The sequence below is a fragment of the Coffea eugenioides genome, chromosome 4 (assembly GCF_003713205.1).
Source record: "Coffea eugenioides isolate CCC68of chromosome 4, Ceug_1.0, whole genome shotgun sequence".
NCBI classification, from domain to species: domain Eukaryota; kingdom Viridiplantae; phylum Streptophyta; class Magnoliopsida; order Gentianales; family Rubiaceae; genus Coffea; species Coffea eugenioides.
Genome location: NC_040038.1, coordinates 1,365,255 through 1,379,410, shown reverse-complemented (window position 1 = coordinate 1,379,410; position 14,156 = coordinate 1,365,255). Strand labels below are relative to the sequence as shown.

Genomic DNA, 14,156 nt, shown 5'->3' with positions numbered 1-14,156 from the left:
TGCTCAACTTAAATTTAATAATCCAATTTTGTTGGTTTGAATTCAATATTGACTAAATTCAAGTCAACCTTTGATCGAATCGGCTCACGAGCAATTTGATTCATTTGTAACTCTAAGTAGTTATGATGTTAAAATATTTTACAATTGAGCTTATGCGCATCTATTTTTTCCACTCCTTTCTGTTTAAGAAAATTTCATGTGTTTTTAATTTAGGATTTGAGCTTGTTGCTCAACAATTGACACTTATGCTACATCAAATAAATTGACTTGTTGTGCTATTCGAATGGAGTGATTTGTTGATTCTATTAAGTTTTACTTTGCAATATTGCACATGATTACTGGCCAATTCCATCAAAAGTCCACCGTATTATTTCTTGATAGAATTTGCTATCATACAATTGTACGTGATAATAAAAAATACATTTTTTTTTAAAACCTCATATAATGTGCCGATGGAAACAATTTTTATTTTCTCGTCTTGGATTTGAAATTAAAGATGAAAACAACAATACGACGTCAAATTTGCAATAAAACTTGATTGCATGCTTTTTCTGCTAGCCCTTTTCCCAACATGCTACTACTATTTCTGGAAACAAAACTGAAGAATACGAGGGGCCAAAATGGCTATATCAGAATTCCACAACTTCACAAGTTGAGACTAGTTTAATAAACAATCCATGTTTTGTCGTCACGGATAAACAAAAGCTTTCACTCAAAAACTATATTTGGGGAAAATCTGCTAGATATCTAAATATGATGGGCCAAAATGATATTACTGAAACCTCAGTGATGTAAAGTAAAAAGTACAAAATCAGAGTAAACTTTTAATCACTAAACAATTCTGTACTCTGAATAGGTGAAAAAAGAAAAGAAAAAGAAAAACTTGTCCACCAAACGCAGCAGAAAATTAGTCGGCTTCTCTTTTTTTCCAGACGCAGCAGAGATCCGAAAAGGAGTCAGGTTGGACGACAAGCTCAAAAGCTGCCCAATAATCGCCGCCGGTCGGTATCCACGTCATCAAACCTCGAATCCTTTGTTAGCTGTTCCATTTACCTATTTGTTTTAGAAAAATTATTAATGTTGTTGTTTTTAATAAATATGCTAGTAATTTTGCGCTGAATTTCCACTGTCAATCATGGACCCTTGGGCTAGGGATTTTTTTTTTTTTAATGTTTAGATTTTCTGCTGCCTGGTTTATAAACCAGCCAGAGCATTAACCCAACAAACTTAAGGTTTTAATTAACATTTCGCCTATTTTACATTTTTAGTTTTGATTTTTCCTGACTGAAATTCTATCAGTATTTGATTTGCCCTGTTAGGCTCATTTCCCATGTATGTTTTTTAATTTACATTTTGATTTTGTGACGTTAATTCAAGCATTATTGATCTTTTTCTGGACACAAATATCAATTGCAGGTAATGAATTGCTTCTGATGTGGTATGATAGTTTTGCTCGTTAGTCTTTGTTGAACTTTGTTACGAAATATTACGTTGGATTTGTTTGAGCCCATTCATGTTAGTATATACGTATACTTTTTTGTATTTGTGTTATTTTCTTTCTCAGGTAATTAGGTTGGCATGAAGTGTAATGTTTAAGTTTATAAGAACAACTTGTTGAGTTCTGAAACCTTTTTAGGGAGAAGATAGTCGGTGATCTTAATTATATTTAATTCACTCACGAAACAATTTATTGCTCATATTATTACTGATTAGTCATGAATATCACCACTTCAGGGAGGTTGTCAAAGTTGCTATTTCAAGAGTGCAAAGGGCTATTGGAACTGGGTGCTATTACATCATGAGTTGTGCGTCTCACGTCCTCCGTCACTCCAGAAAGGTATGGTGCATCTGTTTAACCAATGCTCAACTTCTGGTTTCACGGAATAATTTCTCATATCACTCCAGCTATTGTATTGTTAATCTATGTCAAGCCCCATTTAATTTGTTATTTATTGTCATACAATAGGATGTTTGACACAAATGCAATTAAATAAAAGGACAATGATGAGGTTTGGTGGATTTACTGTTTGAGACATTGATATTTACCATTTATTACTGTGTCCAAAAGGTGATGTATGTAAAAGATGACTGCTATGTTCATCCAGTTGCGTGATTAAAAAAAAACGTAAGAGAAAAAGGGGGCATTTGAAATATTCTAGCTCTGGCTGGATCTTCTCAGCAGATGATAGTATGATCTTTGCTTTGATTAGCTCGAGTATATAGCCGTAGTTTTTGGTGAAGTAGCATTCTTGCAAAATTGTGTTTCTTATGTTAGATTAAGTTTAGTCGTAAGTAATACCAGGAGGTTGATGCCATTTCTTACTTGCTCCTATTGTTAGGTTATTTCCATTTTGCCTAAGATCTTCTGTTTATCTGATCCTGTTCTTTGAGTGGGTACTCTGAATTGCCTGATGGGGAGGAGTCTATGGCAAAAGCAAAAGCCTTTGGGTTGCCAGTACAGGACATGTTTCTACTTAATCTTTTGCATTTGGAATATCAACACAGTTATGCTGTCATCGCTAATAGTTTTAGACGTGCTACAGAATTCATTTACTTTGACTTTCAAATGTTTGTGCATTAGTCTGGCTTTGCAATTGATCTTCCAAGTTAGTCTTCACCTTTTCTTTTCCAAGTGTCAGATTGTGAGCACTATTTTGGTTATCAAGTCCCTAATTTGGAAGTGCTGTTGATAAGTATGCCGGAATTGCTGACAACTGATAAATTAGGTCCTAAAAATTTTAATGGCCTGCATAGAGATGAACTTCGTGAAGTAACATTATGGTTTAATTTTACAATCACTAGTTAAAGATGAACAAAATGCTAATGAATTGCTTTTCTTATTTTTCCTGTCATGAAGAAGTTATGATTTATGAACTTATATATGTGGTTTAGACAAGAAATTATGCATAGCGTAAATGACTTCTATGTTTTGAGCTACTGCTTGCCGTTACTTGATCAGTGATACTGCTCACCTTCCATATTTGTGTTTCTTAACTACTGTTCAGATCCATAACACTTCCAACTTAGTACGGCATGACAATCTGTCTTTAGTCCGCTGGTTTAGTAATGAAGCTAGGTTGTCTGCTGACAAAGGAGATGGTAAGTGTTTGGACTTATCTTCTCGTATTTTATTTTCATTTATTTATTTATTTTTTCGAGTATAATCACTCAAAGTATACCACTTTCTGATTCTTGAAGCTGTTTCCATTGTGTTGTAGACATTTTGAAGTTTCAGAAAGCTGGTTTTGCATCTCCTAAAGAACGCTTTCGAGGCACAGCAGGATTTAGTAACAGATGTAGAACAATAGATCCTCCCATGGTACTATTGTAATTGGCATACTTGCCCCCCTTTGCGCCCCTTTTCTAGATTGAGTATTTTTTTTCTTGTTGACTTAATTAACTATAATTACATATTTATCTTGATCAATCAGCATTAGCCCTCTTTGCTTCGTAGTTATACTTGCCAAATCTGACTTTTTCTCCTTTTTCTTCACAAGGCTTGCTCTATTTGGATTTATAAAATACTATCCTATTTAATTTATGCATGTGACACTGTTGTGGGTTAAGGACTACTTGAATTCTATCCTGCAGATATCAGTTAGAGGAACACAAAAAGCAAACTCTATAAGGACTGGAAGGAAGTTGGATGTTCCTATGGCTGGCATCTTATTCAACACTAGAAGTTCATGGTTTGTTGTGAACTTAGTTTAGATTTTGTTATGTCTAGTAAACCTTTCTTTATTATTTTTTTTTGTATAATAGTTTTGAATGCCAGGTCACCGTTGCCAATGGGAAGATGTTTTTCAACTGAAGCAGGTCAGTTTGTGCATGCCATATGAATGGAAATGATTGAAATATAGCTCTCTTTTGTGCGCGTGGTTTTATTAGTTATGTTGCTGCATGAGTCTGATTCTTAAAAGCAATCGACGAGGTCTAAATCGCTTATTCACTTTTAAAGTTTTCCCACCAAGATAAGGTATGCTTGTTATGTACCCTGCTCCCACATTCCTGAACCATAGAAAGTAAAAGCATAGAAGAAAATGAGTGATGCTTCTCTATCTGTTTTAGTCTCTGCTTGATTTGGCCTTAACATGCCTATGATCTTACAATCACGAGGATCTTCAGTGATTAGTTCTTTTTGGTAGCATCTTTAAGGGTTTAGGGTTTAGGGTTCAGTGATTATTTTCTGTCGAATAGTCAACTTTACCTAGGAAGTTTGAAAACCAAAGATGATGAATCTCCCTCCTTTTTTTTTCCCCTAAATTCAGGCCTTCCTCCACATCAGGAGGTTGGGATGCCATCCCTTTCACCTACAATGACAGAGGTATGTGCCTTTTGAATGCTCAGAACTAGACCACCCTTTTCGGAGTCTGAGATAATCATACTAGGTTTTCTTTCCAATGATGTAGGGAAATATTGCAAGGTGGTTGAAGAAAGAGGGTGACAGAATCTCTCCTGGTGAAGTCCTCTGTGAAGTTGAAACAGTAGGGTCCTCAAGATGCTTATTCATTTTTTCTTATGATGTTGCCTTTTATTTAGTCTTACTTTCCTTTCTTTCAATGTGCTTTATTGTGTATGTACAAGTTCTATAATGATTTTAATGCATAGGATAAAGCAACAGTAGAGATGGAATGCATGGAGGAAGGATATCTGGCTAAGATTTTAAAAGGGGATGGAGCAAGTGGAATAAAAGTTGGTGAGGTATTGGCCTGATCTATATTAATTTTTTCCCTTGCCTTTCTCTCTTCTTTCTGCTTTTTGACTGTTATTTGAAAAGAATGCATTTTAAATGAAGTAAATTAGGTCTGTTTGACCCGTTCATTAGAAATATCTCACATTGGCAGATGTTGTATCTATTAGTAAAATGGATAATGTTTTTTCTGTTTATTGTCCCTGAAAGGCCTTGTAAATGTATTCTTTATGTCTTCCCTGACATCATTAAAGATCTCAAACTTTATTTTCTGAATTCTGAGAAATTGAACCCTTGCAGAAGTTCAGTATTTTGTTTTCACTGAACAGTTGGTGAATTGTGAATTAGTGAATTCAGAAAACCATCCAGACTCTGGTTAAAAACCATAGGTTTCTACTGCATTTGGCCATAAATTTCTGGTATCTGTCCAATTTCACCCTTTTGTGAAGTCACTGTTTCTCCCTGATTTGTTAAATTGTTGAACACCACAGATTGAATGATGCGTCCTTCTACTTGCATTATTATACACAACCAAATCTGTGACTGCTGGACACCTCGTGTAAAACAGTTGATATTTTATTTGAAGTTACTTGTGTCATGTTATTAATCAACTGGTACCAGTTTGTGAAGTTACTGTTCCTTCCTTCTTCATTAAGCTTTTAAATGACACAGATTCAATGCTGAGTCATTCAATTCACACTGTTATGTGCCACGCATCTTTGACTACTGGACTCTTTGTGTCAAATAGTTGATATTTGCAATGTTAATTTGCTGTTCTTTCCGTTCAAAGAGATGCTTTAAGATATCCTGTAACAAATTTTCTGTGATTTAGCGATTGTTATCAGCTGCACGTGACTTTAGCTAGGCAATGTGATAATGACAACCCTTTTTTGCACAAAGAGATTGTATATCTTTCTTGAAAAATATTCTGCAGGTGATTGCTATAACTGTTGAAGAAGAGGAAGATGTTTCAAAATTTAAAGACTACAAGCCTGCCGAATCAGTTTCTGCAGCTCCAGTTAAAGAGCCCTCCACTCCATCTCCCGCTAAAGACGAGGCTGCAAGAGAACCTGTCACTGCAACAGAGCAAAAAGTTTCTAAGCCAAGTGCAGCTCCTGCAGCAGAAGGTCGCATTTTTGCTAGTCCTCTGGCTAGGAAAATTGCCGAGGAGCATAATGTATGGTTTGCCACTGTGTATATTTGAACTTTTGAAATCTATATTCTTTCCTGGGTTCTACCTTTTGTATCTACTGGTTTTGATTCCTGGATGCTTTTCCAGTTTACTTCATCTTATTTTGGATGCAGGTACCCATTGCGGACATAAAAGGAACTGGTCCTGATGGAGTCATTGTGAAGGCTGACATTGAAGATTATTTGGGTATTCCTTTCTGACTGGAAGAGATGTCCTTATACTCATGCTTGATGCTTATGAGAGTTTAGTATTTGTGTTTGGTAGATGTGTAAGAGATACATGTACATGATATTCACACACGAGAGAGAGAGAGAGAGTGTGTGTGTGTGTGGGGGGGGGGGGGGGGGGCTAATGCTGGTGTGCATCAGTAGGTGGTCCCTACCTTTAAACTGTGCACAAATTGGACAGCTGAAATGACTCTTCACTTTGTTACTCTTTTATGATTTGTAGCTTCTCGTGGGAAGGAAGCACCTGCTCCCAAGGCTGCCACTGCAACAGCTACATCTTTGGATTATGCTGACATCCCTCTTTCCCAAATAAGAAAGGTTGTTTGAGGCATTTTCTCTGCTAATCATGCATCTAAAAGTACTCTTTAGTTAGAGAAGCTTCTATTTTGGATCCTTAATCTCTGTTTAGTTGTGCCAGCAGCATGCCAAGTACTGTCCGTTCATCTTTTTGCAAATTCTGGTTGTGGCTAATATGTTTTACAATCTTTACAGGTGACGGCATCACGGTTATTGCTCTCAAAGCAAACAATTCCACATTACTATCTAACTGTAGATACATGTGTGGACAAACTTATGGAGTAAGTGATGGTCTTCACCTTGTATTAATGCTAAATTTGAACAGGTCTTTGATTACTGAACTCTGTTCTTTATGATCTTCTTGTGCAGATTGCGCTCCCAGCTCAACTCATTACAAGAAGCTTCAGGCGGGAAAAGGATATCTGTGAACGATCTTGTAATTAAGGTATGAGTGAAAATATGATACTTCAGGCATTCAAAATCATTTTTGGTATAAGCATAATCTCCAAAGCAAATCTTATATTCTGATCCTTGTTCTAGACTGCCAAATTCTGTTGGAGGAGACCCTTTCTCTTCTTTCTCTTTTAACATCTGTTGTTTGGGAGGCGAATAGGTGGTGGGATTGGGTTGCATATTCGTGGATGTTTAACAAGCTTGGTCTTCCACATTAGGTGTTAGGATTAGCATAGTTGGGGAATAATGCAATACTTGATTTACGATGTGGCTTCTCTCTTACATATCCTAGCAACATCATTAGTGGGCAGTTATAACCCTGCAGTCTTAGCTTGCTATCAGCTGGCTGTGAACAATAATCCACTCATTGTCATGTCTTGTTTCACCAGCTGTTCTAACCTGACTACTGCTGGAAGGTTGCCATGGCCTGAGTCCAGGTCTATTCTAGGCTTCCTTAAATGGTCACATTCTAGGTTTTAATCCTTTACCTTTAAAAAGACATTATGGTCATTTTCTAATATAAGCTCGATAGATTCTTTCTTTTAGTAAAACAAACACATTTAGCAAGGGATAACAATATGGTGGATGACTGTAGGACCAAAAGAAAAAACAATATGGTGGATGATTTTTTTGCCTAGTTGAAGTCTCAAAATAAATGACATGCTAATTGACTTGGTAGGATAGAGCCTCAGCCAAATAACTGTTGACTTTGGATGTAGGCTGCTGCTTTGGCTCTTCGGAAAGTTCCACAATGTAACAGTTCATGGACCAATGACTATATTCGCCAGTAAGTATGATTAGTAAATGCAGATTGGTAATATGCTTGGCAAGTGGTGGGAAACTTGTTATGGATATTTTCCTTATGTTAATTGTCTAATTTTTCTTTGGCATGTGCAGATATCACAATGTGAACATCAATGTCGCGGTACAAACAGATAATGGACTGTATGTTCCTGTAATCAGGGTATGTCATTCGTCCTGGATATTGCGTTGCCTCTGTTGATAAGCCCAAATATTATTGTTCTTCATATTCTCATGGATATTTGCAGGATGCTGATAAGAAAGGCTTGTCGAAAATTGCTGATGAAGTTAAGTATTTGGCCCAGAAAGCAAAAGATAACAGCCTTAAACCGGAAGATTATGAGGTGGTGGAATGTTTTAGTGATTGTAATGGAATATTGCTGCGCTAGGTGATTGTTTAACGATATTTGCACCAAAATGGATTCTTTGCAGGGAGGCACATTCACAGTGTCAAATTTAGGAGGCCCATTTGGCATCAAGCAATTTTGTGCCATTATCAATCCTCCTCAGGCTGGAATTTTAGCAGTAGGGTCTGGTAAGAAGGAATTCTGATAATGTTTCTCTTCCTGCATGGTTCTAATTTTTCTCCTCATATTAAAATTTGTTCTTGGGCAGCTGAAAGGAGGGTTGTGCCTGATTCGGGCCCTGAACAGTTCAAGTTTGCATCCTTCATGTCTGTGACATTAAGCTGTGATCACAGGGTTATTGACGGTAAACATACTGGCCTTGAATAATACTTCGTACTCCTGTGTCAGTGTCCGCATTGGAGGTTAAAGTCCTATACTTGTTGGTGTGGCTTTTTGGTGTTTAGGTGCAATTGGAGCAGAATGGCTAAAAGCATTCAAAGGATACATTGAAAATCCAGAGTCCATGTTGCTTTAAATTGACGTACAGTTCGCTTCTCACGCCAGCTAGCATTGAGGTTCCTGTTACCTTACAAATTTTCCCTCTTATGTTGATTGAGTTTAACGAGGGACTTTCACGTTTCCATAAACTGATTTCGATGGTTTTGTCCATCTTGTGCTCGATTGTATCTCTCATATCTTATCTTTCCAAAGGATCAAGAGAGGAAGATAATTTTGGAATAATAATAATGCTCTTGGTGATACACTGACTCAATTTGCTAATGTACAGAGCAAAAACACTTTGCTCCTGACAGAGTCAGTTGTTGCTTTCGAGGTTCTAATGATAAAATTCCGTCATTGAAATTGACCTTACCAATGACATGCAAGTTTGTTTTAATTTGTATTAGAGACAACTCGTAAGTAAATTAAGGTAGAGAGTTTTCCTACTTTGTTGATGACTCTGTTCTAGGCTTTCCGATATGCTTCTACACGTAGCTGCATCACCCGACAAGCCGACTTGCCAGATCTCTCTACAATAACTCCGCTCAAGAAATGGTCAAGGTAAACGGATGACAATGGCAGTGCATTATTATTGTTGTTGATCAACAACAGCTCCAAGCCGCATTCTCGTTAAGACCATGTACCCCAGCAAGGCCAGCAGAAAATCAAGAAGTATATAAACCACATAATGAAAAAGTTTAGACAGACCTCCTTTTAGCTGACAAACGAAGTATAATCATACGCTTTTTGCAACGAAAATGAGCTCTGACGTTATCCTCTTTCAGATCGAAAATTTCCAAGTTCTAGGACCTCATCTGGGAGTGTGTACATTAATAATGCATTTAAAAGTCACTGCTACACATACCCATCAACCATCATGTTACACATTCACATAAACATGGGAAGACAATCTTGTTACCTTATTGTGAAAAACGAGTGATCTGTCATGATTCAGAGGGAGCAGAGAGTCCTGATTTAGGTGTTTTCATCAAAAACTCCTGTGTAGATCTATTTAGCAGATACCCCCATTTCCCTGGCCTATATTTTTGTTTAGATCTGCATTCAATAACACTACCATATGGACTTTGTACAAAGAGTTCCTCTCTTTGATCCTCCACCACGCATGCAATCATTCAACCCATTCCTTTGTTTTACCATACAAAGTAGGGGTTCAAGAGTTTCCCAGCCTTTTATTTAAACTCTGCATCCGTTAACTACCATATGGTCAACCCTATCCTGTTGTGCTAAATGCACAAATTGTAAAGTGATTATTAAGCCTTTGCTCAAACTGTGTATGATTTTGTTATAATCAATGCAAAATTATCGTTTTGAAAAAGAAAAAAAAAACTACCATATGGCCTGTAACCATCCCCTTGATTTACCATACAAAATTTTTGTTTGGGGGAAGAGAGAGAGAGAGAGGAGAGACAGAGATGCTACTCTTCAGAACAAGCTAGCCATTCACATCACTGACTTCTCAAGGATGTAGGCCTTCCACAAACTTTTTCATTGACCTAGCCCCTCCTGCTTTACACAGACATGCTCATTGTAATATAACGAGCATCACTTGAGGATTTCTACCACAGTACACGGAAAAACCCAACTGAAATATGTATAAGATCAATAAATTGAAAGAAAGACCACTTTTGCAGAAATCTAAAATTCAGTATAATTTTCATTAAACAGGCAATCGTAATAGGAGTAACAAGTTACAATTCTTTATCTGATGAAATATATCAATCACAACCATTATATTGCATGCTAAGATTGAAGAAAGGACCAAAAAAGGGTTCTTTTGAGAATAATGAATTTATTCAGGAAAAACAGAAAGATATACCAGGAAATCATCATCAATGGAAACGCAAGTGTTACACAGCAATTCATGAACTCGTCAATCACAATTTTGTCCACTGCAGCACAAAATATTTTTCAAACAATAACCCAACCCAAGAATCCACCATTAAGAAACGATAAAATGTCTCATGATATCAACAGTCTTGAGGAGAGAGTACATTGGACAACTTATCTCTATCAACTTATCTCTATCAACTTTATCATAATATTGGACAAGAAACATCAATTCAAAAAGTTAAGAATAAATTACCACATGCATCCTAAGATTCAATTCACCATTCTCACAGCTTCTATTTGAAATCTTTTTGCGAACCCTTCAAGTTCCAATCGCTAAAGAATGCAAAAACAGCAAATATAATGGACAATCCATGTAAAGGTCTCTAGGAAGGAATGTGTTTATTCATGGGTCGCATTCACCGAAAAAATACATCATAATCAAAAACCATTTCGAGAACAAGTTTGCAAATTTTGCTAACAAAGCATGGGCCTTTCCTACTTATAACATCATATTACCACAGATATAGTGTATATGAGAATGTATTCCCAATATATCATCAAAATTGTAGACTTGTAACAACGAAGTAAAAAGACTAAACTCAGTTAAGCCCACAGAAGTTACAAACTACCCCAGAAGGACATTATCAAAAAGAAATTAAATCGGCACGTATCGCTTCAAAGCCTGTTTTCCGGTGACGGCTAACCCAACTAGCACCCCTCCAATAGCTCCGGCAACAGCAGCCGACCTCGGCCCAGACGCCGCCTTGTAAAGAGCGCCAGTCCCCAATCCAGCCACCACGCAGTTGATAACGTCATCAGTATCCCTCGCAGCGACCATGGCGCTCTCCATCCCAGCATACATCAACGCGAGAATCCCAACCCTGTTTCCGATCTTCCTGCCCGACTGACCCGACGCATTGAGGATCCGATTAATTTTCAGCTTAAGAGTATCACCCGGCTCAGCCGCCTTGACTCCTTCCACCAGGCCCTTAGCCGCTCCGGCGGTGGCACCGCTAAGGTAGCCAATCCCGGTATAATAGGTCATATTCTCTCCCCAAGAACGGCGCTGCGCGATGGCCTCTTCTTGGAAGAGGAATTCCGGGGAAGTAGGGAGGCGGTAAAGGGTTTGGATGGGGACCTTTAAATCTTGATATGGGTTGTAAAGTCTTGCCCCGTCGGAGGGGGCGGTGTTGTTTTGGTCGTCGTCGTCGAAATTTGGAGCTCGAGGTTGATAAGCCATGATTTATGATTTTTCTATTATTTTTTTTCCGTTGGTTCGGCTCTCCCTTCTCTCTTAAGAGAAAGCTAGTTAGGGTTAGGGTTTCGGGGTGGAGGGAAGTGGAAGCGATCGGAGGCGGAGGAGGGTTCTCAGAGAAAGAGAGGAAATGATTCCCCAGCCCTGCAGGCGTATGCTTATTGATTAGCGTTTGTAAAGAAAAGCGTGGGGACATTTGCAAATAAAATGGGGCCCGGTTGACCATAAAAAAAAATGGGCCCCGGTTCCAGCCTGTGATGTTTTCTCGGCCTCGTTGGATGGCGGGCGTGACGACTGGTTCTTTCCAGAGGATTGTTAATACAGGGTCTTGTTTGGACAGCCATTTTTCAAAGAAAATTTGTTATGTTTTTCGTGAACATATTTTTCAATCATTTTTTATCTCACGTGTATCAAATTGCTACAATAATTTTCCTACAAAAAATTTAAAAAAATGTAATCCAAACACAACTCTTGTCTATTTGCAAATTTTTTTTCTTTCTTCGGGGAACAAATATTTGGTTTCTGGGTAATTTACTTCACAACCTTATTAAGATTGCAAAATTATTTGGTAAAAAATAAAAATTTTAAGATTCTCCAACGACCTTTATTACGACCTTTTTTTCCCCCAATGTTTTCAGTCATCCTTCTATGTCCCAAACACATCAATAGAAGATGTTGAAGTGAACAGAATTCTTCTTTTCTTCAATTAATCTACAATGAAAACACATAATTCAGCTTTATTTCCATCCTGGCTTATTTCTTTGGTTTCTTGCTTTCCTTTTATTTTCTCTGGTTCTTTCTCTCGTCTTACCTCCACAGCCAAGTAGAGCTCCCTCCTCCTCTCAACTTACACCAATGCCATAAAGCCCTCCTTTCTCTCTCTCTCTCTCTCTTTCGTACATAATAAATACAGAAAAATCCACCACGAAGCTCTATCTTGAACCGCTCTTATCCATCAAAGCAGCCACCGCTGTCGTGGTTATGGCTGGATTCTGCACCATTGCACCAGATACCAGATTGTAAGGGTGGTTATCTAAATTTAACCACTGGTGAAAACCATCACCTATTGAACCCAAGATCTATATGGCGATTATTAAGAAATAAATAAACGATAAAATAGCGGAAGCGTACCTGAATCCATATTGATAAACTTGATACTTGAATCCCTAGAGATTTGGGGTGGCCTTCCAGGTCAACAGGTATTCACCGATCCTTTGAGAGAGGCCTTTAGTTTCTCTCTGGTATCTTTCCTGACGATGGGATATCAGGGAAGAGGTATTTTGTGGTATTAGGGAATACGACAACTAAAACGATACCTGTGACCTGGGGACCATAACCCTATTTATAGGTAACATTCCTGTTACCTTTGGAGCCCTATTTCAGCCCATCATTGAAATAGGAGCCCATAAGTTTCTACACATAAAAGGGCCCACATCCTATTAGATACATTAAACCCAAACTATATTTGATCACTTTAATTGGGTTTAACCTTAATTGACAGTTTGCAATACATAATTATTCACATATAAGTCCAATGTTGGATTAAGGATCCAACAATCTCCCACTTGGACTATATGTGTAACCTTATAATTATATTTTACAATTAACCGTATGAGCTCAACTTTACTGTCATTATCACAATGTATCTGCAACCAATTCGGTCCATCAATTACACCAATATAGGATCAAAGCGGCCTTTGTTACAATTTCGTAACTCGACCCATCAATGGTCACATATATCAATGCAATTGAATGACATGAATTATGATGTGGATGTGTAGCATGAAAATTTCATGTAATGTGACCAAAACATGCCTATTTCCAACTGGTCCACCTTAAATTTTATGAGATCAAACCATACCAAAATTAGAGTGCAAATAAATCCAAACTTTATTTATGCATAAAATATCCTTAAATCCTTAATAACTGAAAAATATCATAAGAGCATTTAAAATAACAAACTCCCACAAAAACTATACATCATTTAACACGACACCCATATGAGCAGTATGCTCATGAAACATTTTGGGTGGCAATCCCTTAGTAAGCGGATCCGCAACCATGGAGTTTGTCCCGATGTGCTCTATTGATAACTGTCCATTCTGCACTCTTTCTTTAACAGTCAGGAACTTGATATCTATATGTTTAGATTTGGTCGAGCTCCTATTGTTATTGGAATATAAGACTGCTGACTTATTGTCACAGAATAATTTGAGTGGTCTTTCAATGCCATCCACTACACGTAATCCTGTGACGAAATTTCGCAGCCAAATTCCCTGATTGGATGCCTCATAACAAGCTATAAACTCTGCAGCCATAGTGGAAGATGCTATGAGGGACTGTTTAGCACTCTTCCAGGATATGGCACCTCCAGTCAACAAGTAGACATAGCCTGACGTTGACTTCATAGTATCTTTGCATCCAGCATAATCGGAATCAGTATACCCAATGATCTCCAACTCATCTGACTTCCGATACGTGAGCATGTAGTCTTTTGTTTTCTGTAGATACCGTAAGACCCGTTTGGTTGCTTTCCAATGATCTA

General features: G+C 37.7%; 2 protein-coding genes across 3 annotated transcripts; one reads left to right on the top strand and one right to left on the bottom strand.

The window, feature by feature from the left end:
* Positions 1-859: 859 nt before the first annotated feature.
* Positions 860-8,902, top strand: LOC113768510 (dihydrolipoyllysine-residue acetyltransferase component 3 of pyruvate dehydrogenase complex, mitochondrial-like). 2 transcript variants are annotated; one of them, XM_027312900.1, is made up of 20 exons: positions 860-1,001; positions 1,735-1,837; positions 3,006-3,099; positions 3,219-3,319; positions 3,592-3,689; positions 3,776-3,816; positions 4,269-4,324; positions 4,410-4,484; positions 4,609-4,701; positions 5,625-5,867; positions 5,996-6,068; positions 6,333-6,427; positions 6,602-6,687; positions 6,776-6,851; positions 7,579-7,646; positions 7,757-7,823; positions 7,909-8,004; positions 8,093-8,195; positions 8,276-8,371; positions 8,472-8,902. In XM_027312900.1, the coding sequence occupies exons 2-20, from the start codon at positions 1,799-1,801 to the stop codon at positions 8,540-8,542; spliced, it is 1,671 nt and encodes a 556-aa protein (XP_027168701.1). In that variant the 5' UTR covers positions 860-1,001; positions 1,735-1,798; the 3' UTR covers positions 8,543-8,902. The 2 variants fall into 2 exon arrangements, with proteins under 2 accessions (XP_027168701.1, XP_027168702.1); XM_027312901.1 differs by having other exon boundaries at positions 860-1,005.
* Positions 8,903-10,730: 1,828 nt separating this feature from the next.
* On the bottom strand, positions 10,731-11,781 carry LOC113767739 (mitochondrial import inner membrane translocase subunit TIM23-2-like). The gene has a single exon (XM_027311919.1). It carries the CDS (start codon positions 11,594-11,596, stop codon positions 11,012-11,014), a length of 585 nt encoding a protein of 194 aa, XP_027167720.1. The 5' UTR covers positions 11,597-11,781; the 3' UTR covers positions 10,731-11,011.
* Between the last annotated feature and the right edge of the window lie 2,375 nt (positions 11,782-14,156).

Coding starts and splice junctions, on each gene's coding strand:
- LOC113768510 (XM_027312900.1), top strand. CDS start 1,799: ATGAGTTGTGCGTCTCACGTCCTCCGTCACTCCAGAAAG. Junction 4,325..4,409: donor TTTCACCTACAATGACAGAG/GTATGTGCCTTT, acceptor CCAATGATGTAG/GGAAATATTGCAAGGTGGTT. Junction 8,005..8,092: donor TTAAACCGGAAGATTATGAG/GTGGTGGAATGT, acceptor GATTCTTTGCAG/GGAGGCACATTCACAGTGTC.
- LOC113767739 (XM_027311919.1), bottom strand. CDS start 11,596: ATGGCTTATCAACCTCGAGCTCCAAATTTCGACGACGACGACCAAAAC.